This window comes from Gracilinanus agilis, chromosome 5, assembly GCF_016433145.1.
Source record: "Gracilinanus agilis isolate LMUSP501 chromosome 5, AgileGrace, whole genome shotgun sequence".
NCBI lineage: Eukaryota > Metazoa > Chordata > Mammalia > Didelphimorphia > Didelphidae > Gracilinanus > Gracilinanus agilis.
The window spans coordinates 273,094,784-273,120,083 of NC_058134.1; the positions used below are offsets into that span (position 1 = coordinate 273,094,784).

The 25,300-nt window shown below is 39.6% G+C and overlaps 1 protein-coding gene across 1 annotated transcript in view; it reads right to left on the reverse strand.

Moving 5' to 3' along the window:
* The window catches only part of RASSF3 (Ras association domain family member 3), a 130,172-nt gene extending 105,178 nt beyond the window's left edge, over window positions 1-24,994 (reverse strand). Inside the window, exon 1 of the mRNA XM_044679451.1 lies at window positions 24,857-24,994. Within this exon, the coding sequence (XP_044535386.1) occupies window positions 24,857-24,985 (129 nt within the window). The 5' untranslated portion in view covers window positions 24,986-24,994. The remainder of the gene's footprint in view (window positions 1-24,856) is intronic.
* Between the last annotated feature and the right edge of the window lie 306 nt (window positions 24,995-25,300).

A 25,300-nucleotide genomic window follows, 5' to 3' on the forward strand; every position in this document is an offset into this window, starting at 1 on the left:
TAGTTTTCTTTCTCTGTTTTTGATCTCCCTGGCTTTGGAATCAGTACCATATTTGTGTCATAAAAGGAATTTGGTAGGACTACTTCTTTGCTTATCATATCAAATAATTTGTATAGTATTGGGATTAGGTGCTCTTTGAATGTCTGATAGAATTCACTTGTGAATCCATCAGGCCCTGGAGATTTTTTCTTAGGGAGTTCTTTGATGGCTTGTTCAATTTCTTTTTCTGATATGGGATTATTTAGGTATTCTATTTCTTCTGCTGTTAATCTAGGCAGTTTATATTTTTGTAAATATTCGTCCATATCTCCTAAATTGTTATATTTATTACCATATGATTGGGCAAAATAGTTCTTAATGATTGCCTTAATTTCCCCTTAATTAGATGTGAGGTCTCCCTTTTCATTTTTAATACTGTCAATTTGGTTTTCTTCTTTCTTTTTTCTTATTAGATTGACCAGTACTTTGTCTATTTTATCTGTTTTTTCAAAATACCAGCTTCTAGTCTTTTTTATTAATTCAATAGTTCTTTTACTTTCAATTTTATTAATTTCTCCCTTGGTTTTTAGTATTTGTAATTTAGTTTTCATCTGGGGGTTTTTAATTTGCTCACTTTCTAATTTTTTGAGTTGCATACCCAATTCATTAATCTCTGCCCTCCTTAATTTGTTAATATATGCACTCAAGGATATAAATTTCCCCCTGAGTACTGCCTTGGCCGCATCCCACAGAGTTTGGTAGTATGTCTCATCATTGTCATTTTCTTCAATGAAATTATTGATTGTTTCTATGATTCCTTCTTTGACAAATTGGTTTTGGAGAATCATATTGTTTAATTTCCAATTAGTTTTTGATTTTTCTGTCCAGGTGCCGTTACTAATTATTATTTTATTGCATTATGATCTGAGAAGGTTACATTTATTATTTCTGCTCTTTTGCATTTGTTTGCAATGATTCTATGCCCTATAACATGGTCAATCTTTGTGAATGTGTCATGTGCAGCTGAAAAGAAGGTGTATTCCTTTTTGTCCCTATTTATTTTTCTCCACATATCAATTAAATCTAATTTTTCTAGGACTTCATTCACCTCTCTTACCTCTTTCTTATTTATTTTGTGGTTTGATTTATCTAGATCTGAAAGAGGAATATTTAGATCTCCCACTAGTATGGTTTTACTATCTATTTCCTTCTTGAGCTCTGCCAGTTTCTCCTTTATGAACTTGGATGCTATACCACTTGGTGCATATATATTGAGCAGTGTTATTTCCTCATTGTTTATACTGCCTTTAATCAGGATGTAATGACCTTCCCTGTCTTTTTTAATCATATCTATTTTTACTTTGGCTTTGTCAGAAATCATAATAGCCACTCCTACCTCCTTTTTCTCTTTTGACGTCCAAAAGATTTTGCTCAAGCCCTTAACCTTAAACTTGTGTGTGTCTACCCGTCTCATATGTGTTTCTTATAGACAACATATGGTAGGATTTTGGTTTCTAATCCACTCTGCTATTTGCTTCCGTTTTATGGGCGAGTTCATCCCATTCACATTCAGAGTTATAATCATCAGTTGTGCATTTGTTGACATTTTCGTATCCTCCCCTATTCCTACCCCCTTTTTCTTATACTGTTTCCTTTTAAACCAGTGGTTTGCTATTAAGCCGCTATCCCTTATCCCCTCCCTTGATTAACTTCCCTTTCTACCCCCTATTATTCCCCCCCTTTTTGTTCTTAAAGGCCTTATGAATTCCCTCCCCCTTCTTCTCCCCTCCCTTTTTTTTGACCTCCCCACTCCCCTGTTTCCCTTGGTTTATCCCTTCTGACTTTCTCAGAAGGTTTAGATAAGAGTTTTATGTCCAAATGGATAGTATAGCTACTCTTCCCTCTCCAGGTTGATTACACCGAGAGTAAGGTTTGATTATTACCTCTTAATGCTCTCTTCCTCTCCTTCTTATAATAGTATTTGTCCTCTCCTTCCCATGCCCACTTTGTGTGTAATAGAATATCCTATTTTTCTTATTCACTGAAGTTTCTCTTGGTGTCCCCTGCTATTCACCCCGTCTTTCCCATCCCCCATGTCATCTTAGATTATTTAGTGTTCCACCCACACCCTGTGAATTATTCTTCTGATTACTATAATAGTGAATACTGTAATAGTGAATAGAGTTCACTACAGAGAATTATACGTAACATTTCTCTACATAGGAATACAGATAATTAGATCTTTCTGAGGCCCTTAAAAAGGAAAATTTAAAAATTATAAGTTTTCTTTCTTTCCCCTCTGATTCTTATTTACCTTTTCATGTTTCTCTCGATTTTTGTGGTTGGATATCAAACTTTCCATTTAGCCCTGGTCTTTTCTGTGCAAATACTTGGAATTCTTCAATTTTGTTGAATGCCCATACTTTCCCCTGGAAATATATAGTCAATTTTGATGGGTAGTTGATCCGTGGTTGCAGGCCCAGCTCTCTTGCCTTTCTGAATATCGTATTCCAAGCCTTGCGGTCTTTTAGTGTGGAGGCTGCCAGATCCTGTGTGATCCTGATTGGTGTTCCTTGATATTTGAATTGTCTCTTTCTGACTTCTTGTAAGATTTTTTCTTTTGCTTGAAAGCTCTTGAATTTGGCAATTATATTTCTGGCCGTTTTCTTATCTGGATCGAATGTCGTGGGTGTTCTATGAATCCTTTCAATGTCTATATTGCCCTCTTGTTGTAGGACTTTAGGGCAATTTTGCTGGATTATTTCTGTTAGTAAGGAGTCCAGGTTTCTATTAATTTCTGGTTTTTCTGGAAGACCAATTATTCTCAAATTGTCTCTTCTAGACCATTTTCTTGGTCTGTCACTCTCTCATTGAGATATTTCATGTTTCCTTCTATTTTTTCAGTCTTTTGACTTTGTTTTATTTGTTCTTGTTATCTTGAGAGATCATTAGCTTCTAATTGCTCAATTCTAGCCTTTAGGGATTGGTTTTCGGCTATAATCTTTCGGTTTTCGGCTATGATCTTTTGATTTTCAGCTGTAATCTTCTGGTTTTCGGCTATAATCTTCTGGTTTTCGGCTATGATCTTCTGGTTTTCGGCCATAATCTTCTGGTATTCCTTTTCAATCTGGACATTTCTGGTGTTCAATTTGCTTATCAGTTCATTTGGTTTCTGAGCCTCACTTTCCAGTTGCAAGATTCTACCTTTTAAACAGTTATTTTCTTGCCAGATCTCTTCCATTTTCCTCAAAATCTCAGTTTTGAACTCTTCCATAGCTTGTGAGGAGTTTTCCTTATTTGAGGGGGGTCCAGATGCTTGTTGTTCTCCTCCTCTGTTTGCTCGGTTGTCTGGATTTTCTCTGTGTAAAAGTTGTTGAGTGTTAAAGACTTCTTTTTCTTGTTGTTATTCTTTCTCTTCTGAGCTTCCTTAGACTGGGTAGCCATTGTTAGCCCAGCAGCTTCTCAGGTTTATACGCGCGCTCAGGGTCTGTCCGAGGTCTATTGGCTCCTGAGGTCTGAGTTCTGGTTTTTTTCCAAGGTCAAGCCCCCTGGTGGATGGACCCCCTTGCTTGATCCTCTGCCGGAGGTTCCTTTACAAGTCTCAGGGCGCTGCTTCCACAGACGTACACCCGTCCACGCTGGTTCCCCACTCAGGGTTTCAGAGCTTTAGCTCCTGGCTGTGTCTGCCTCCACCCACGCCTCCGCCCGTGCCTGTGCTCTGAGCTGGCGTTCTGCGCCCTGCGTCCACTCTACTCCCGCACTCAGATTTCGCGTGCGTTTTTTGGCTTATTGGGGTCCTAAATCTTGCTACTCTCAGGAACAGGCCCCGGAACTGCCAATGATTCGATGGGTGCCCCAAACTTGCTCTATTTCTTTTTAGCTGGCTTCGGCGCTATAGGTGTTGTGTGTGGAGGGGGTGGGGGTGGGGTGGTTGCTCAGCCCGCGATTTAGTGAGAGCTGTTTCACCCCTTTATAGCATGGAAATGCCTTGATTCCACATACCTTCCACGCTGTGCCCTGTTGTGGGGTTCCTCCGTTCGTCTGGACTTGTTTTTATGTCCCCTTGAGGAGTTTTGTGTGTTTCGGTCAGCAGAGGTTAAGAGCTGCTTCTTACTCTGCCGCCATCTTAACCCGGAACCAATGGGCAAACTTTTTAAAGAGGGGACCTAAGAAAAGGAAATGCTCATCTATCAGTCTGTTTCTAAGGCAACTCTTTCATTGTATTGTATTCATCAGATTAGTAATAATGTCAGGGGGCTGGATAAAACATTTCAGGGGGCCACATCTGGCCCACAGGCTGTAGTTTGCCCATCACTGGTAAGGGGAAGTTGAGTGGCACAGTGGATAGTGTGCCAGAACTGTAGTTAGAAAGATTCATCCTCCTGGGTTCAAATTCTGGCTTCAGTCACTTTCTAGCTGAGTGACCCTGGACACTAAACCCTATATCCCTTAACCCTATATGCCTCAATTTCCTGATCTATAAAATGAGCTGAAGAAGGAAATAGTAAATCAATCTAGGATCTCTGCCAAGAAAATTCCAAACGGGGTCACAAAGAGTCAGACAAGACTGAATATCAAAAAAAAAATAGTCTAAAAGTTTGTTTCTATGGTAATTGGTTTTCATATCAAAAAGTCCTGATGAATTATGGTATATGATGGCAATGGAATATTATTTGCTATAAGGAATGATGAACTGGATGATTTCTTCAAGAATTGTGAAGACCTCCATGAACTGATGAGGAGTGAAATGAGCAGAAGCAGGAGAACATTATACACAGTAACTATAAATTATACACTGTGGCATGATCAAATGTGAGAGGCTTCTCTACTAGCAGCAATGCAATGCAATGATCCAGGACAATTCTGAGGGACATATGAGAAAGAATGCTATCCATACCCAGAGAAAGAACTGTGGGAGCAGAAATGCAGAAGAAAACATATGATTTATCACTTGGTTATATAGGTATATATTTGGGGTTGTGGTTTTTTTAAAGATTATTACAAAAATGAATAATATGGAAATAGGTTTTGAGTGATAATACATGTATAACCAGTGGAATTGCTTGTCAACTCTGGAAGAGGGGGAGAGAAGAAGAGAGGGAACATGAATTATATAACCATGGAAAAATTTTTTAATTTAAATTTAAATTTCAAAAAAAGTCCTGATACAGTAACTCAGAAAAACAATTTAGGGCTACCCCTTACTGCCAGAGTTTCTCCATATCAGAAGTTCAGGCTGCCCCACTAACTTCTGTGGAACTTTTTTCCTAGATAAATAATGCTGCAGAAAGTATTTGACTTGGACAGGCGAGATGGTCCAAGTTCAAAAGAAAATGGAAATACTCAGCTGTTTTGGATACAAGTTCTTCCTCGAGATCCTGCTTCCAAGTTTCCTCCTTAATGTAAGCTTTGGCAGTTTGTTCCTGCTCTGACTTATGCCATATTTTCCAGGTCTTCCCTCTTGGCACCTTTATCTTTAGTCTTTATCATTTTCACTTGCTGATCTGTGGATCGGTCTTTGCTTCCTAGTTTTGTCATTGCTATCTGATTTATTTCACCTATATGTCAACTGTATGCATTTCAGAGAGAAATAATAAGATCACAGTTTAGAAGCCAGAAAGGTCCTTAAGTGGTCTCTGGCTCCTCTATCACAACCACTTCATTTTATCAATATGAAAATTGGGACCCCACAGGGGTAAATTTACTTACCCAAGGTCACATGGATAGTATATGTCAAAGGTGGAATTACAAAGGTCTCCTTTAACTTTTTTTTTTTTAAACCTTGACCATGCACCAGTCTCATGTACTGCACCTTCATTTAAATTTTGTGCCAGAGAATTGAAGATTTCCCAGGTTTGGTGTTTCAACATCAGGGTGGGTCCAGTTATATATTAACAGCTGAAAGTTGTGTAGCACCTTAATGTTTACAAAGTGTTTTTCACTGGAGTCAGTTGTGGGACAGTATTAGGAAACACTGGTTCAAGAGTTAGTCTTGGGTTCAAATACCTCCCCTGCCCTTCCTACCTGTGTGAATTGGGGCTAACCTTCTGTCTCCTCATCTCTACGTTGAGATTTGGTGAGAGGCGTAGGGATCTCTTACACTTTAGATTTATGATCTCATTAGGAGGGGTGAGAGGAACAAACCACATCATTCGACAGCCTTGCTCATAACTCTGGAATATCCAGACAACTAAATTAAAGAGCTGGGATCTATTAATTGGCAGTTGCCATTCTGAGTGACAACAAAACTCCTTGGGAGTTACCTATCTGAAAGAAAAAAAGCAGCAAATAGAGGAGGCAAAACAGTGTATAATCTGTAGCAAGTCTCTGTAAATCAGTATTTAGCTTAAATACCAGTTGTCAACCACCCATTTCCTCCCCAAAAGATAGATGAAAAGAGCTCAAGTGACAACCATCTAAAGCTAATTATCAGATAATAGTGTTGATGCCAAAGTAAAGTGGAATAAATGTATTTATATAAAATTTGGGAAGGCTTAAAGCCTTTTATACAAGAACAACCAATTCATAAATTTTTAAAGCCTTCTGGGATATTTCACGAAGCAAACAATAGGATTATAGAAACTGATTTTAAACACTGAAAGGAAAATGCAAACTGGGCCAAATTTAAACAGCAACATTACTGTATCTTCATGAATACAAAAATTCCTTCCCCCAGTGGATTCTTGCCTTCTTGATGAAAAGCTATTTTGGGCACAAAACTTCTAATCATATTATTAAAATCACTAACTCATTTCTGGATTCATCCATCTGATGGGCCAAAGTGAATTTTCAAATTCCAAAGACTAAAAAAATTCACCACCAGATCATGTTAAAACAATTTAGCTTCTTAGGCTAGAAGATTGAACTAATAACCCAAGCAATCTGGAGCAACCCAGCTTTACCTTTACCTTAGAGTACTTAGGCCAAGGACAAGTAGAGCCAGCTCACTCTAAGACAATTCAAACTTACAAACCCAAACCTGATGGGCAGGCTTGAGTGAGATTCCTTTAAAGTTGGTGGATTCCCCAAATTAAAAACCCAACGGAATACTAGAATGGTTTAAAATCTAGGAATCTCTTTGGGGAACTGGTGTTTAAACCAATTCAAATCAATATTCATTCACTAAGGTCTTACTATGTGTCAAGAAATAATAAGAGCAGTAATGATAGCTAACATTTATGTAGTGCCTACTATGTGCCAGGCACTGGGCACATGCTTTACAAATTTTATCTCATTTGAGTCTCTAACTCTAAAGACTTTTTATGGAGACAAAGAACAAGGTGCAGACACAGAAGGGGACAGTGAAAGCAAAGGAAACACACCCAAAGTCCAAAAGAAAAATATGGATTGGACACAGATTCTGGAAGAGTTCAAAAAAGTCTTCAACAACCAATTCTTACAAATGAGAAAACTGAGACAAACTAAGGTTAAGTGGCTTGCTCAAGGTCACACAGCTAACAAGTGTCTGAAGACGACTCCAGACGTGGCTCTCTAACCACTGTTCCACCAAGCTAGCCACACAACTAATTTGAGGCAGACTCACTTTCAAAATATTGTGATCTATACCACTTCTTCCTTAATTTGGTGGGAGAATCAGGAGATGCTGGCAGGCCTTACTTCCTTTCTCTTGACATTACAGAGGCATCAGAAGACTCTTCTTGCCATCTAACCACAGCCCACCTTTTCTTCCATCTAGAAGTACCTTTAATGGTAGCTTCCATTTCTATTCCTAGGAGCTCATCATTGGTTACAGCTTGGAAGCTACTCACACAGACCATGTGGCTCTCTGCTGGCCTGTGTGCAATATACTAATTTAGTGCTTTGAAGACAATCTACTCCAGGTCTTGGTCTTAGCCTTGGTACCATACGACAATTCTGATTGAATGATGGCAGTGGAAAGAGAGGCCTCTTGGCATCAGGAAAGTTTGAGGTCTTCTGTGGATCAATCTAACCCTAGTTCACTCTCTTCCTCTACAATCCCATGAAAAGACTATTAGGATTAGAAAGGCTATTAGGATTAGAAAGTCCCCTGGCCTTAAATGGTATGACAGTTTGCTTGAAAAAGCCTAGTAAATAATTGGTAGATGCTGAGATCATGAATAGCTTCAGCAAAGTTGTAGGCTACCAAGTAAACACACAAGAATCAAGAGCTTTTCTAAAGAATAACATTACAGAGGAGGCCATAATAAAATGAGAAGTCTGGGTCAAAATAATTACAAAATACAGAAAATATCTGCATGAAATGCATAGGAAACTTTTCTCAATTTTTACATTTTAATTTGCCTGGGGCAGCTGTGGGCGGCGTTGCAGGCCATATGTATGTCTGACACTCTACCCAACAAGGATCCAAAGGAACAATTGGATATGGTGCTCTTCCCTGTCCTCAAGAAACTTCAATCTTATTGAGGAGACAGGTTCTGCATACATGAAACATTAGAAAGCAGGAAAATAAAAGAAAATATAAATAAATATAAATAAAAGTAAAAAGAAAGAGAACAAGAAAATATACAATCACCAGCTAAATTATATGAGGTTGCTAATAAGCAGATTTGTAGAACATAGAGATTAAGGTGGATTCTAGTGATGAGAAGGCTAGCCTGGATCTAAAAAGAATAATTTTTAGAAGAGCTACAGCAAGAAAAATGAGAAGAAAATAAGTAACCAAAAATAAGCTAAATTCTCCCACAGAAATGAGCTCTTCCTCAAAGATGAATAGGGAGCTAATATCAATTCACCCCATTAAGGAAGTAATCCTGAATGTCTGCTGACTTTTAGTAAACAGATGACAATCAAATATTCATTGTGCCTCATCCAGGAGAAATGGAGATTATGGGTCTACCATAGCTTAAGAGTTCCTGGATACCTAATTATTCATACTTGCATTCTAAACAAATGTTAAAATTTCAACTGGTGCCAGATACTGGCTTAAATTCAGAGGTAATAAATATGCAATAATTTCTACCCCAGAGGAGCTTAATTTACAGCTCAATAGGGTAATAAAACACAAAATAGAATTCGATCAAGATTAGAATCTATAACTGGGGAATAAGAATAAAGACCGGCACAGTCAGATAAGATCTCCCTTCAACCAGAGGAGGGGGATGAGGGAGATAAGAAAAAGATAAGAAAAAAAAAAAAGGAGGAAGCATTTCATTAAAACCTCTAGGATCCCTGGAAGGTATAGTGGGAGGAAAGGCTTTCCAAGGATGGCCTGAGAAAGGAGGCACGGCTGAAAACTCACAGGATGAGGATGAGGAAGAGGAAGAGGAATGTACATTCAGTTAAGTTAATATTAGGGAGCAGATAGAAGCAACTATAGAGACAAGATGGAGCCACCATGCCTTTTATAATTTAGCTCCCCCCTACCTTTCCAGACTTCTTCCATTATTACACTCCTGTCTGATCCTGCAACACCAGCCTCTGGCTGGTCCATGAATAAGGCACTTCATCTCTATGCTTTGGGCATTTTCTCTGGCCGTCCGTCATGCCCGCCATTACATTTTTTTTTTAAACCCTTAACTTCTGTGTATTGACTTATAGGTGGAAGAGTGGTAAGGGTAGGCAATGGGGGTCAAGTGACTTGCCCAGGGTCACACAGCTGGGAAGTGTCTGAGGCCGGATCTGAACCTAGGACCTCCCGTCTCTAGGCCCGGCTCTCAATCCACTGAGCTACCCAGCTGCCCCCTCCGCCATTACATTTTAATCTGATTCAGGCATCACTGGGGAGAGTCGGAGGCCACATATGTGTCGGACATTTTTCCCATAAGGGATACAAGGGAATAATGTTATGTGGTACCCATGACTGCCCTCAAGAAACTTCAGTCTTACTGGGGACTTGCTCTCCCCTTCTTCTACTCCAACAACTGACCTCCATGGCTTCCATTAAGTCTAAACTAAAAGTTTACCTTCTACAGGAAGCCTCCCCAAGCCCTCTGAATTCTGGTGATTCTTCTCTTCACTATTTCCTAGGTATCCTGTATATAGCTTGTTTTGTATGAATTTGTTTGTGAAACCCTTGAAGGGAAGGGCTGTCTTTTGCCCCCTTTTCTGCCCCAGTACTTAGTCCAGTACCTGGCACAGAGTAGACACTTAACAAACTAATACAGGAATTAAAGTTGAACGCCAGCTAAAGTATTTTGACATTATTCAACAAGCAATGAAACTCTTCCAAACCAACAAATTTCCAACTACCTCCATGAAACTAGACCTCCAAGGACCTCAAATCCATTGTATCTAAAAACAAGTTTCTTATCTTTCCTCCTAAACTTCCTGTCATACCATGGTCTCCCATGTTTAAATCTTGGGCTTATCTTTTCAGAACATGACAAAGTGAAAAGAGAACTAGATTTGAAGTGACAACCTAAGTTTGAATCTTTGACTCTGTCACATTCCATTAGAATAACCATCAGACGAGTCATTTAACCTACATGGGTCTCAGTTTCCTAATCTGTAAAATCCAAAGGTTGGACCAGATGATTTTTACTGCCTTTTCCAGGTCCAAATTCTATAATATATGACTTTCCCTTTCTCTCACTGCTTTTGAATACAAACAATTACTAAATCCTGTCAATTCAACTACATCATCTCTAGAATCTGTCCCTTTTCCCCTAATCCCAGTGGGCAGTCAAGTCAGTCCACCAATAGCATTTATTAAGTGCCTACTATGTGCCAGACACTGGGCTACCACCCCAATACAGAGTTTCACTACCACCTTCTCAGGATATATATGAAAGTAAGAACTTTGGTCCTTCTAAAATATTTTTAAAATCTCTCTCCCACTTCAATGCCCAGGAAAGAACTTGGGCACTTGAGAAAAATTTGCTGAATTAATACCATTGAAGGGTTTTTATTGAGGACCATCAGTGTTGTGCTAATGGGTGAAACAAAATAAAAGGAAAAAGGTAGTTAGTTTCTGCTTGTTCTGTGTCTTGTTATAGCAGAAAAGAATGACTCAAAAGTCAAAAGATCCAGGTTCAAATCCCATTTCTGACAAGTTCTCTGGGCCTCAGTTTCTTCATCTATATATAATGGAAATCATAACACCTACCTCCCAGAATTGTTGTGATATCAAATGAGATAATATTTGTAAAGTGCTTAGAATAGTACCCAGCACATAGTAAGTGCTTAATAAAGGTTTATTACTGAAATAGAAATACTAATAACACAGAGGGCAGTTAGGTGACAGAGACATGGAGTCAAAAAGATCTGAGGCTTCAGATCCTTACTAGCTAGCTGTGTAACCCTGGGCAAGTCACCTAATCCCATTTGCCTCAGTTTCCTCATCTGTAAAATGAGCTGGAGAAGGAAATTGCAAACCACTCTAATACCTTTGCTAAAAAAAAACCTCAAATGAGGTCATGAAGAGTTGGGCAAATAAGGGAGAATCATCTATAGCACCTATTTCACAGGACTGTTGAGAGGACCACTGAGAGAACATGGAAAGAGGGGCTATTACTGTTGTTTTTATTACTACCTGAATGGCCTTGGGCCAGCTAATTTCCCCCAGCCTCAGTTTCTTCACCTGTAAAACAAAGGGGCTGTGCTTGATAACCTTTAAATTTTCTCTGAACTCTGAAGCTCTGACCCCCATAATTATCACGAACACTGGCTTTCTAGTTCTGAATGAGCAAACCAGTTCCCAGACCAAATCTGTGCAGTCAGCTAAAATTCACAACTGAACAAGAAATCCTTTATAAAAACATGAATGTGAGAAGAGAAACCATGATAAACCAGACCCTAAACAAAAAGCAGCACTAACTTGGGCTCTAAAGAAAACAGAAAGAAAAGTGGGATATCAGTTCCCAAATTAGAAGCCTTGAGCCTACAGTTTTAGGAATTAATCTAGATAAAAGGTCAATCCCATTGGCTGGGATGGAGGGGATAGATGGACAAATGAGTTATTGGGTCAAATGAGTAGCACTGAGTTCTCTGCAGCTAACAGGAGTTCCTTGTGCTACTGACAAAACAAAGAAAAAAGAAATGAAAACAAAGAAATCTTCTATGACAGAGTACAGTTCTTTTGCCTAAACATCTACATTAAAGTAATGAATGCCCTCAGCCAGATTCTCCTTGCCAAGGCCATAAAAATCTTTTTCTTCTCCGTTTTAAAAGTTAGTTTAATACTTGTGATAGGTGCTTGATGGTTAACTCTGCTGAACTCAAGGGTCAAAACAATGGCCTCACAGAGAGAAGCAGGAAATGTGTTCAAGGCGTTATTCATTGGTTATTTATCTCTTTTGCTAAGACTGTCAATAGGAAGTCACTTAATGATGCCAGGAAGAGGGAGAAGGATCACTAACTCCCTTTTAACAAGAAGAGTCTTGGAGGAGCCATCTAATTTTCACGCATTTTTCATGCACTCTAGCTGGATTGGAACCACTATGCCCACTTAATGAAAGGCTCTACTATGTTTTATTTTGTTTTTAAATAAGTCTCTTGAAAGCATCCAATCCCCTCCCCTTTGAAATTCAAATAAACTTAAAAGGGAACCAAACAATATGGCACACACAAGTTTGGCCATATAAATAAATACCCCCTTTAGGAAGAATCATCAACATTCTTACCCAAATAGTAGCCAAAGACAAAATGCCTTAAAACACAAGCTCATTTATGCAACTTTGTAGAGAAAAAGGAGGATGTGAGAAGATTAGTTCATATAAAAGCCATTATAGAGAAACTAAACCCCATCATTCCTAAAGCACCTGTAATTGAAAATGAAGGGCCAACAAACATTGCCAAACTAGAACAGATCTGCCCAAATTTTTATCCTGACCCATTTTCATCTTTGAGAACACCACTTTACTATCAAACAATACCTATCAGTGCTTTACAGATTGCAGGCATCTAGGAATAAAAATGATTATCATAATATTTTGATCATAATGATAGTATGAGCAACATAACTACACTTACGTTGATGCAAGAACCTAATTTAGAATTCAGCAAAGTTGGAAGTTGAAGGTAGTTGAAAAAGAAAGAACTGTATTATATAGTAAAATTAACATAGGGGTTAAAAAGTCAGATGCTAAATCAAGAACTGTCCAAAATTTCAGGCATCCATTGGGAGTTGGGGGTCTTGGAATATATCCCCCACGGATAAGAGGAAATAATATTGTATAATAATGTATGATATACTTTATTATCACTGTAATTAATGTTGATAATGTCTTTATTTAATTATGTTAATTAATTTACTAAGCATAACTAAACTATATATATGTACGTATACATGTTATATGTTTTCTATACAAGAAAAATCACATTATATATGGAGTCAAAAAGTGTTTGCTTATATCTGTAGTTTCAGCCATCCACAGACAGGTTTTAGAACACATCCTTCTTGGACACTTGCCCCTATCCTATATGTGTGTATATATATAAATAAATTATATATTTTATATTAAAAGCATTGTACATATTTCATGTACAATGCTTTTAATATATAAAATGTTTTACATATTTTATACAGTAAAAGCATTGTTTTACATATTTTATACAGTAAAAGCATTATGCATAATATATAAATACATAAACATGTAAACATGTGTATATACATGCATATTTTATATATTAAAGGCATTATATGTGCTGTATAATATACAAACACATAAATGTACAGATACATGTATGTGTGCACATATACATGTATGTATTTTATATCTTTAAATCATTATATATGTGTGTACATGTAAATGTATTTTAGATGTGGAATACATTTAAACCACGTTTCCATACATTATATGTATAATAAGAAAATACATAAGCATATATAAATAAGTATACATGTACTGTGTATGTATACATATAGCCATATCCATATAAACTATTCCCTCTTGTCTTCCCCAGTCTTGGGGTATATACATCCAGCAGTGTTATTTATGCATTAAAGGGTATGTACAGTTTAGTGACTTCTGACAGATAATTTCAAATTGTTTTCTGTAAGAGACAGACCTATTTATTCATTGGTCCAATAACAGCACCTTAGCTTACCTATTTCCCCACAGTCTCCCCAATATTTAATATTTTTATTTTCTGTCATCTTGACCAATCTGATGGGTGAAAGGTAAAATCTCAGTATTTTAATTTGCTTTTCTTATTCTTATGATATGGAACACATCTTTCATATTGTTATTGATAGATAACATTTCCTCTTTTGCAAATGTACTAAGGAATGGTTCTGGCTCCTATCTATTCATCATGTCAATTCTTTAACTATCTTAGATGTCAGATCTTAAATGCTGCAAAGATTTTCTTCCCCCACAATTGACATTTTTTTGAAACCCTTACTTTCTGTCTTAGTAACAACTCTAGAAAGGCAAGGGGGCTAGGCAAATAGGGTTAAGTTAGGTCACACAGCTAAGAAGTATCTGAAGCCAAATTTGAATCCAGGCCCTCCAGACTCCCTTGTGCCATCCAGCTGCCCCTTTTCCCACTTGGAGACCTATCCAGGATTGTGCTCACAAGGCAAAGAATGACATGGTCCTTCACATGCCATGCAAAGGCTTTGAAACCACCCTTTAGCAAAGGTTTTGTTTCAGATGTCTAGGAAATTAAAAAACTATGTTTAGAAAATTATTTTCACATCTCTTTATTTAAAAACATTTGTAGGGGGCAGCTGGGTAGCTCAATGGATTGAGAGCCAGGCCTAGAGACGGGAGGTCCTAGGTTCAAATCCGGCCTCAGACACTTCCCAGCTGTGTGACCCTGGGCAAGTCACTTGACCCCCATTGCCTACCCTTACCACTCTTCCACCTATAAGTCAATACACAGAAGTTAAGGGTTTAAAATAAAAAAAAAGAAAAAAAATTTTGTAAGTAATCATTTTCACTTAAACACTTTAATGACTATATTAACAGAAAACTAGCATTATTATTCATCACAATTAAGTCCCTCAAGGTCTGGTTTGCTAAATCTATTCTTCCAAGTCTATGATTCACAAATCCATCTTCTTTTCCTCCCCTCTCATTATTTCCTTTTGTAGAACATCTGGAAAAAGACCAAAAGGGATGCATGAATAACCACTAAATTACTCTTAGCTGACTGAATCAGGAGGCAAAAGATCACAATTAGAATCCACAGAAGGCACATTAGTTGGGCAATACTATAGATAAAATAGACCTTATTCTCTGGGATGTCTTTCATCCTAAAGGCTCATCTGGGAGAGTCGAAAGAGAGGAGGAAGGCTTCCTTCATCTCGTTCAACCCCCAACTGGTCCCAGGGCATTAAGCAATAAGTGCCTACTATGTGCCAGACTTTTATTAGGTAGGGGACCTTTGGGCAAGTAATTTAACCTCCTCTGTCTGCCTCAGTTCCCTCAGCTATAAAATAAGATGATAATAATAGCCCCTACCTTCTAGGGTTGTTTTGAAAATCAAAAGAAATAATATTTGTTATTCTTTGTAATATTGCTTAGTTCTATGTCTGGTACACAGTAGACACTACTTAAATGCTAACTCCCTTCTCTTTCCCAGGCACTGTGCTAAAGGCAATCAATATCTTTGATGCTGACTGATGCCCAAAGGAAAAAAAATGTCCTCAAGGGCTCTCCAATTTCTCCAGGAACCAACCACACAATGTTTAAAAATTACTTACAGATTGGAAAGCTTTGGTTTTCTCTATTACTCAAGAAAGATTCTGCAGAATCTTAGGAAAATCCACAATTCTGCATCTCCCCAAAAGAACAGAAAGGATCCTGTTCTCCTTAGCAGTGGGGATGTATGGGTGCCAGCTCCACATTATGTAGGCAAACACAGGGGATATGACTGATTTCCTGGAAGTCAAGGCTGAAAGAATTCAGAAATTCCTTGCATTAGTACCCAATTGTTCTTAAACCTTCTCAATATATCCTGCAAAGAAGGAAGTGCAGCAAAGAAGGCTGGATTTAAAATCAAGAGACCAAAGTTCAAGTCTTGACTTTTTCATGTCTCTTCAATGCTCAGCTTCCTTATTTGTAAAATAAAAAGGGTGGATTGGATTTTTTTTTTAAACCCTTACTTTCTGACCTAGTAACAACACTAAGGCAGAAGGGTAAGGGCTAGGCAAGTGAGGTTAAGTGACTTGCCCAAGATCACAACAGCTAGGAAGTGTCAGAGGCTAGATTTAAAACCCAAGTCCTCCCAACTCCAAGGCTGGAGCTCTTTGCACTGTGCTACCTAGCTGTCCCAGGCCTAGATAACTTTTTTCCTTCTGTTTTTTCCTTTTTTCTTTTATTCAGATATTTTATTTTTCCAATTACACATAATAACAATTATCAACATATGTTTTCTGAAATTTTAAGATCCAAATTATCTCCCTCTTTCCTTCTTGGAGATGGTAAACAATTTGATCTGAGTTATACATGTATTACTAGATAATTTTTAAAGGTCCTTCCACCTCAAAAATCTATAATCCTAATGTACTGCATGAATGTAGTAGTATTTGCTATTTACTGCCAAAGGGAGGGAGGCAGAAAATCTGAATCTTAAAATAACAAAAAACAATTGTCAAAAATTGTTTCTATGTGTAACTTCAAATAAATAAATAAATTTAAATCAATAATTCTAAGATCCTAGGGAAATAGATGTCAAGAGACTAGATCTGAGTCTCTATTTCTCTATTACCTGGTACTAGTCACAAGCACCAGCCTCAGCCTCAGTTTTCTCATTTGTAAAATGGGGCTAATACCAACCTCACCAATCTCAAAGGGCTGTTAAGAGAACCAAGAGAGAGAACAAATGCAAACATATTTTAGAAACTGTAAAAGGGTAAGCCATACAAATATAGAGTATTATGATCCTGATGAAATGGAAACTTACTTTGCAGTAACCTTTATTTAGAGAAATAATTAGGTCGCTGGTTCTTGATATCTGAATCCATATCCAATCTTCGTCATAAAATAAAATGCCAAAGATAAAAAAATCTTTTCAGAGCCACTGGAGCAGGCCTAATCAGAAGTGCTAAACAAACAATTAAGAGAAACCACAAGCTAAACCCTTTAACTGTGACTACAACTTAAAGTCTGGTTTTTAAAGGGATCCCACTAGAAACTCCTGGAGAAAAAGGTCTGGGGTCATTGCTACGTCCATCCTGTGTCATATACAAGGATTTTGTTCTAAGTCTACACTATCTAACACAAACTCGAATCACAGGACCAGGAAATAGCATTGTTTTGGGGTTCCTGTGTAACTTGACATAGAGCTAGAAACAGATTAATTTTAAAAACCTGGGAAAACCCCAGAGAAATCTTCCTCTCTGGGGCATGCAGTCCCAGGGGGAATAAAATTTCTGGTTCAACTTTCAAGTGTATACTTCATTATTTATTCTGAGTTCAATAAATGAAATTTTTTGAGGCAGTCTGGTATTACTGTGGATAGACTGCTGGACTTGGAGGCAGGAAAATCAAGGTTCCGAGTCTACCTCTGACAGTGGTATCACTACTTCTCTGATCAAAGCTAAGTCCTTTTGGTTTCTCCTTAAAACTGGAGGTATGGGGCCAGGTAGGAGGGCTCAGTGGATTGAGAGACAGGCCAAAAGATGGGGGTTCAAATCTGACCTCAGATACTTTCTGGCTGAGTGACCCCGGACAAGTCACTTAACACCCATAGCCTAGACCTTACCTCTCTTCTGCATGAGAGCCAATATACATTATTGATTCTAAGATGGAATAGATATGGGTTAAAAAAAATTACACCTTTTTTGTGTTTGATTTTTTTAAAGCTAAAAAGAATAAAGAATAAAGCCTGTAAAGTGTACAGTAAATCTGTTAAACATTTGCTGACCACCTACTCCAAATTGGACATAAAAACATAGAAAATGGGGCCCCTGTCCCTAGAAAGATTTATATATAGTTTAAGAGTTGGTTCAAAATTGCCTCAAATAGCTAATTAGATTACACTAAAACTTTTGGGCCACTTTGTATAACAAGATAGTATAAATCTAGAGCAGCTAAGGAAATAATGTATCAGGTGATGGACTTGGAGTCAAGAAAATCCAAATCTTTCTAGCTATGTGACAAGTCACATAACTTCTCAGTAACGAATTTTCTAGTTTTTTTTTTCTACTGACTTCATTCTGAAGTACAAACCTTAAAATATAAAAAAATACAAATCTTAAAAGCACACTGAAGACTTCTGGGACAACCAGGCCTCATTATTCACCTCCACCACTCTCAGTTTTCTCTTCTGGTATAATAACAGAGTTTGTCAGAGGAGTCAAAGCCATGTTAAGTGATTCCTTCCCAGCTTTTAAGTATGCAGCATGTGAAAAACTATCATTATCCCATTGGAAGATACTAGTCTGGATACAAACTAACATGAGGGATACAGGAGTTCAGAAAAGGGCTGGGGCTTTCAAAAGAGAACCAGGCTTGGAAAAAAGCAGAAAATGTTAAAGACAAGCAGATAGTAATAAAAATGTTGTTCTTTGAGATTTTTATCTTTCCTCAATATGAGGGAAATGTAAACTGAAGCTACCAGTGACGTAGGTGTTTCACTCAAGAGTGTATCATTTGCGAGGTTCCTGGTTATGATCCTATCCTCCATGATGCCCTTTCCTGGTCTTCTGGAAGAAGGGGCATCTAATAGCCCTCTGGCCAAGTCAACGAGGAAAGAGGTCCTTTTATCACAGTAAAGCATCACATTCGTGAAAAAATAAAAACAAAAAACTCAACTGGCTTGGTCCAAGAGGGCATACCAAAAGCATTTAGATGGTCTCAAGTTTTCCTCCCAGAAAATACTGTTTATAGTACAGAATACACTGACAAAAATGTCTTAAAAAGAAACCCAGTAACTACCAGATATTTTTAGCTTTTCTTTTCATAAGCTCTGTATGTCACTGCCTTCCAAACAAATCGAAGTCTTCCTGGATTTAGGCAGAGACTGGACTTGTGATTTCATTGATAGCACTGTCTCTCTAAAACTGAAGTGTCTTTGCATTTGGGTTTTTTTCTTCTCAAGTGTCATAAGGGGGGCAGCTGAGTGGCTCAGTGGATGGAGAGCCAGGCCTAGAGATAGGAAGTCTTGGGTTCAAATCTGACCTTAGACACTTCCCAGTTGTGTGACCCTGGCAAGTCACTTAACCCCCACTGCCTAGCCCTTACTGCTCTTCTGCGTTAGAACCAATACATAGTATTGATTCTAGGAAGGTAAGGATTAAAAAAATAATAATAAAGTGTCTTAAGGAGTTGCCAACATGCATAACTTTTCATCAGATTGCTTACTGTCTCAGATAGGGGGAAGGGAAAAGAGAAAGGGAAAGAATTTTTTTTAATGAATGTTAAAAATGGTTTTTATGTGTAACTGGGGGTGGGGGATATTATTGAGAGAGAAAGAGAAAGAAAAAAGAAAAAAAGAGAGAGATGCCAAGCACTTAATGGTTAAGTGGTTTGCCCAGGGTCATCCAACCAGCATTTATGAGAGATGGGATTTGAACCTGTCTTCCTTCATCAAAGGCCAACTCCCAGAGATTCAATATAACACTTTCTACCAAGCCAGATTTAGTGATTTGCAAAAAAGAAGCAACAGAAAAACCATTATTCATTCATGTGATGAATGACTGTTCTCTCCAAGAGATGTGATTAAAAGAAGACACCATGTGATTTCATAAGACCTAATCAACCATGTGAAAAGTCCAGTAGATAAAACTGAAAACCTCTAACTCAGGATAGTAGATGCAGGTCCCCTTGGATCAGTAAAATGACTCACTTTGCCAGAAGAAATAACCTTTAATTTGTCAACAGAGACACCTCCACTACTCCCAGATGATCTAGCTATACCTACAAAATTTCTAAAGAGGGCATCAATTAAACTGAAATAAAGAGCCACAAAGATATGAAAAGCATGATCATTAGGGGCAGTGAGGTAGTACAGGAGATAAGAGCACAGTCTGAAGTCTGGAGAACCTGGGTTCAAATTTGCTTCAGACACTTCCTAGTTGTAGAATGTGGGCAAGTCATTTAACCCCAAATGCCTAGTCTTTGCCACTCTTCTGTCTTAGAATTGATACTAAGACAGAAGGTAAGGATTTGTTTTGGGGGTTTGTTTTTTTAGTGTGATCATTGGATAAGATTCTGAAGAGTAAGGGTTCTGAGTCCTTTTCAAAAAATATTTTGGGGGCAGCTGGGTAGCCAGGCCTAGAGACGGGAGGTCCTAGGTTCAAATCCGGCCTCAGACACTTCCCAGCTGTGTGACCCTGGGCAAGTCACTTGACCCCCATTGCCTACCCTTACCAATCTTCCACCTATAAGTCAATACACAGAAGTTAAGGGTTTAAAAAATTTAAAAAATATATTTTGATAAAGATATTTCAATGTAATTTGTTTCCTTGTAATCCTGTTCATTTTATTTTATACTTTAAAAATCTGACTCTGAGAAGGGTATCCTAGGCTTCACCAGACTGCCAAAAAGGGTTTATTATTTCTGATACAAAAAAAAAGTTAAATAATTCCAGGAGCCGTCAGTAGTCCCTTTACCAACAAAGATTGCAACCCCTCTATTCAGTTAGTAGATGGCTTTCTAGAATTGACAGAGCAACTTTTTGTCCTGGGGACAACCTGAGAAGCTTGATTACAGAATTTAGCTAGATAAGAGGCACTGACACAGATAACAGATAACAAACAGCTCACTGATCCTGATTTAAAGGCTTTCTAGCTTGTACTCTAGAAGATGAAATGGGGGGAGAAGGCACTAGACTTGGAGTAGAGTCCTTAATTCAAATCCTGTCTCTGACACAAGTCAGTTAACTTGAATCTCAGTGTTCATACCTGTGAAAAGGGGAGAATAATTTCTGCTTGCTTACCATAGAATGGAAGGTCCTAGGGAGCTAGAAAAAACCTCAGAGGCCAATTACTCTAATCCTCTCATTTTATAATTTAGGAAAAATGAGTCTCAGAGAGATTAAGCGGTTTGCCAAAGGTTACACAGGAGACAGTGACAAGAGAGGGATTGGAACCCAGGTCCTCTTGACTCCAAATCCAAGATCAAATGAGTTAATAATTCTTCAGTGATTTATTTTTCCTCCTTGGTGGTAAAACACCTACTGCCTAACTTTTAGAAACTTCTAAAATGTAAAGGGCTTTGCAAATGTATGTGTCACTAGTTATTATTATGATATCATTGTTAAAGAGCCCAAATCATTCTCAGGCTAAGAAGGATTTTCATGGAAGTAAGACACAGTCTGGAGAGTCTGTTTAGCCAAAAGATTAGGCATAAATAATCTTTGTTTTTATTTAAAACCCTGGAGAAAGGGGCTAGGCAATCAGGGTTAAGTGACTTGCACAGAGACACACAGCTAGGACGAGTCTGCGGTCACATTTGAACCTAGGTCCTCTGGACTCTAGACTTGGCTCTCTTTTCACTGAACTACCTATATATGAAAATTTGTAAAGAGGAGACAGAACCAACACTTCAAGCATTTGAACCCTTTCCCATGACATAATGTTCTCATTCTTGTTTGCAACTTTGGCTAAGAGAGAAGACATGAGCCAACCAATAAATTGCATAAATATTTCTCAATCTTTCCTCTTTTAAGGTTTCAGTGATATGCAATGAGTTAAGCTGTATTACCTGAAATATCAGAAAAATAAAATATAATTATATGCTCTTAAAAGCTTCTTCTGCTTTTAAAAGACACTAGCTAAGGGTGCAGTTATGTGGCACAGAGGATAGAGGACCAGGTCTAGAGCTGGAAAGACCTGGGTTCAAATATGGCATAAGACATCTAACAGTGAGACCCTGGGCTTAACTTAACCCCATTTGCCTTCAGTCTTAAAGTTGTTGCTGGAACAAAAAGTAAAAGGTTAAAAAATAAAGGGGGGGGAGGGGGATAGAGAACCAGAAGGTACTGGGTTCAAATATGGATTCGGATACTTCCTAGCTGTGTGACCAGGAGCAAGTCACTTAACCCCAACTGCCTAGCCCTTACCTCTCTTCTGCCTTGGAACTGGTACTTAGTATTGATTCCAAGGCAGAAGGTAAGGGTTTGAAAATCAAATAAAGTAAAATTTTAAAAAAAGCACTAAACTACCAACAGATCTCTCCTACAAAGACAACACAAAAAAGCCTTCTTTCTTCTCTCACCCCTAAATCTAAAAAAAAAAAAAAAATCCTTCAAATTTACCCAGCACTCTTTACCCATCTCTATGTATCACAGCTCTAGAGCTGCAAGAGATCTTAAAAGATAATTTAATCCAAAATCCCAATTTTACAGATCTGGCAAATTGAGGCAGGGCTAGGATACATACTCAAAACCTCCTGACTCCAAGTCAGCTTATCACATCATTCTCTCCCTACTTGAGTTAAGAATATCATTTTTAAATATACCTATTTTTTAACCTCAGCCTCTTAAGACGTTATTTTGCACACCCCAGGCAGCTGATCGATGTACTTTGAATGAGTGGATGCAGTAGAGATTTCCGGCCAAAGTTGAGTAATTCTCCTAGCAAAGGGGGAAAACCTAACAGCAGGCACACATGACCAAGCTAAACTTCCCTTTTTGTCTCAATTTTGAAAGCAGAAACAAACAAATAAGAGTTGTTTACTTCCTCGGCCTCATTGCATAGACACTCTTCTATACCTATGCCTTGGACCGCACAGTGGCCAATGATGTGCCTTTAAACGCTTGGAGGAGGTACAGCCATACAAGAGAACACTAAGATTGTAGCCCTTCTTCCCTCTCTTTTTTAAAGAGTCAGGACTGCCCAAATTGTCATCGAGGAGGCACTGTTCAAATCCACTTATCATGGGACCCCGGCCAAGTCACTTTACCTCCATCTTCCTTTATTTTCCTCAACTGTCAAATGAGGATGGCACCCACCTACAGTTTTAATGGGATACCTGCAAAGTACTTAACATAGTAGGCATTTCATAAAAGCTTGCTTTCCCTTCTATGTTCCTAGGGACTTCCCAATTACCTCTGGAATTAGATCTTCCTTAAATTATTCCACCAAAGACCTTTTTAAACAGTGGCAAGTCAATGTGAAAACGGCCAGACATGGAAAGAAAGAAGAGGAAGAAAAAAGGGGGAAAGGGGAGAATCTGAAAAAGGCATGGAAAAAAAAGAGAATCGATAAGGGAAAATCACTGAAGAATTCCTCCCAAGACAAGTATGTCCTTTGGCAGCTAAAAGAGCCAAAATGGTGTGAACCCTAAAGCAAGACACCAACAAAGAAACAGGGCATCTGAGCCCAAAAGAAATCAAACCTACCCTGCTTTTTTTTCCCCCTTCCTAGATGATAAACCCTCACATCCTGGCTTTTAGAAACTTCTAAAGTGGGAAGGAGATAAATGCTTGCATTTGGCTTCCACCTTCATGATATTCTCATTAGGTGGTACAGTGGATAGAGAGCCAGAAGACTCTGGGTTCAAATCAAGCTTCAGATCCTTCCTAACTGTGACCTTGGCAGGATGGGGCAGGAACGTGTATTTAGACAAGAACTGGAAACTCAAACCTGACGGAGAGATTACACAGCATCCAAAAAATGGGCTTTTATCTCATCACTCAGGCCCCTGAACTATTTTCTCCCTCCTTCAAACCTCCAGAAAGACCTCTGGTTATGAATGCGATTTCTTTTTTTTCCCAAAGAGAACAAGTTTGTTCCATGACAATCTTCTTTAGATTGCTGTCAGAGTGGTTCAGCTGGCAGGGCTCTTCCCAGTCCCTCCCAGAGCCCCGGGCCGTAGGAGTTCAAGCCCCAGACTTGGAAACCCAACCCCAAAGTCAATCCAGTTATGGGAAAGGCTCTCTGAGAAATATTGTCACGGGTGGTTAATCTGGCCTAAAAATCCCTTCTGCCTCTCTTTTACAGAAAATGAATCCCCTGGCTCTCTCTGCCTCTAAAACTAGCCAGTCTGGCTAATATTTTTTCCTCCCAATTAAACTGGTTCTAATTAATACTCTAATTTACCCCAGTTCTCTGGGAACTTCTGGGAATAAGAATCTACAAACTTGGGGATACTTCGGAATAGCCATCCTACTCCCTCTTGCATGCCGGCCCAGTTATGACCCCTCAGACCATAAAGTGGGACGATGAGAGCCAAGAGAAACATCCCAGCCCAATGGCCACCCATGGATTTGGGTAACAGGTTTCGGAGCTTCCAAGAGTCCGTGAGCCTGGCATAGAGCAGTTCAATCGCTGCATGGGAACTGAAAGATGTGAATCTTCTGGGCTCACCAGAGGAACTAGGGCACCCAAGGGAGGTCAATTCTTCCCGGACTTGGGAAATTTGCCTCTCCCGGTGTCTCCCCCCCCCTTCCCTCCCCTCTTCCTACCACCAGCTGCTTGTAACAGGGGGTATCTGCACCCCCAAAGAAAGAAAGCAGCAGCCGGGGCCCATGCCCGCCCCAAGGCAAAGGAGTCTAGTCACCATCTGGTAAGAGTGTTCCCCTGGGGACTAACATCAGAGCCCTCTCTTTCCCCTTCCCCCCCAATCTCTATAGAGAAAGCATCCCCCTCCTCCATAAACACAGCGCCCGTTTTATCTACAGATTTTTTAAAGGGAGCACTGATTAAGCGCTTACTGTGTGCCCGGCACTGTGGGTTTTACCAAAGAAAGGCAAAAAAAAGTGAAGAGGGGTCCCTGTTCCAGGTGTGGACCTCAGCTTCTTCATCTGTAAAGTGGGGAAAGGGGTGCTAGATCTAGCGGTGCGAGGTCAAGGGGTACGTGGGTCATGGATCCTGACCTCAGAATGAGGTTTTTAAATGCATAAAACAGCCCCCCGCGATTCCGCGGAAGCCCAAGGTCAGTGAACACGAAAGAGGCGCTTTTTTCCTTGCAGGCAGGCTACGGGGTTCACAGCGGAGCCCCCCCCCCCGGGCTAGGAAGGTCCACGAGGTCTGTCTGTAGCCAGAGGAAGGAAGTCCCCACCACGGCGTTCCCCCGGGAGTAGGGGGTTCCTACTCACTTGGTGCCCGGTGCGGAGCTTGCCCTGCGGGGGTCTCCGGAAAAAGGAGGTCCTGGCGGTGAAGAAGAAGTCCTCCGTGTCCTCCTCCAGGCTGCTGTAACCACTGCTCATGCTGCTGGTCCACGTCATCTACCCGGCGGCGGGCCCGCAGCAGCCCAGCCAGCGGGGCGCAGTGCACGGACGGGAGCCCGGCGCCCTCGGCCCCGCGGAGCGGCAGCAGCGGGCGACGGTGGCGGCAGCAGCGGCGGCGGCAGCCTGGGCTCCACCTCCTCCTCCGGCTGCTGCTGCTCCTCCCGCAGCTGCAGCGAGAGCTCCGCGCGGCCGCTGCCGGCTTCCTGCCGCCTCTAGCCTGCCTCCCTCTCCTTCGCACTGGGGACCCCTAGGCTACGCCCCTCCCCCCAGCGGGGCGGTACCCCCGCCCTTCTTCCGCCCTCCCACCCCGCC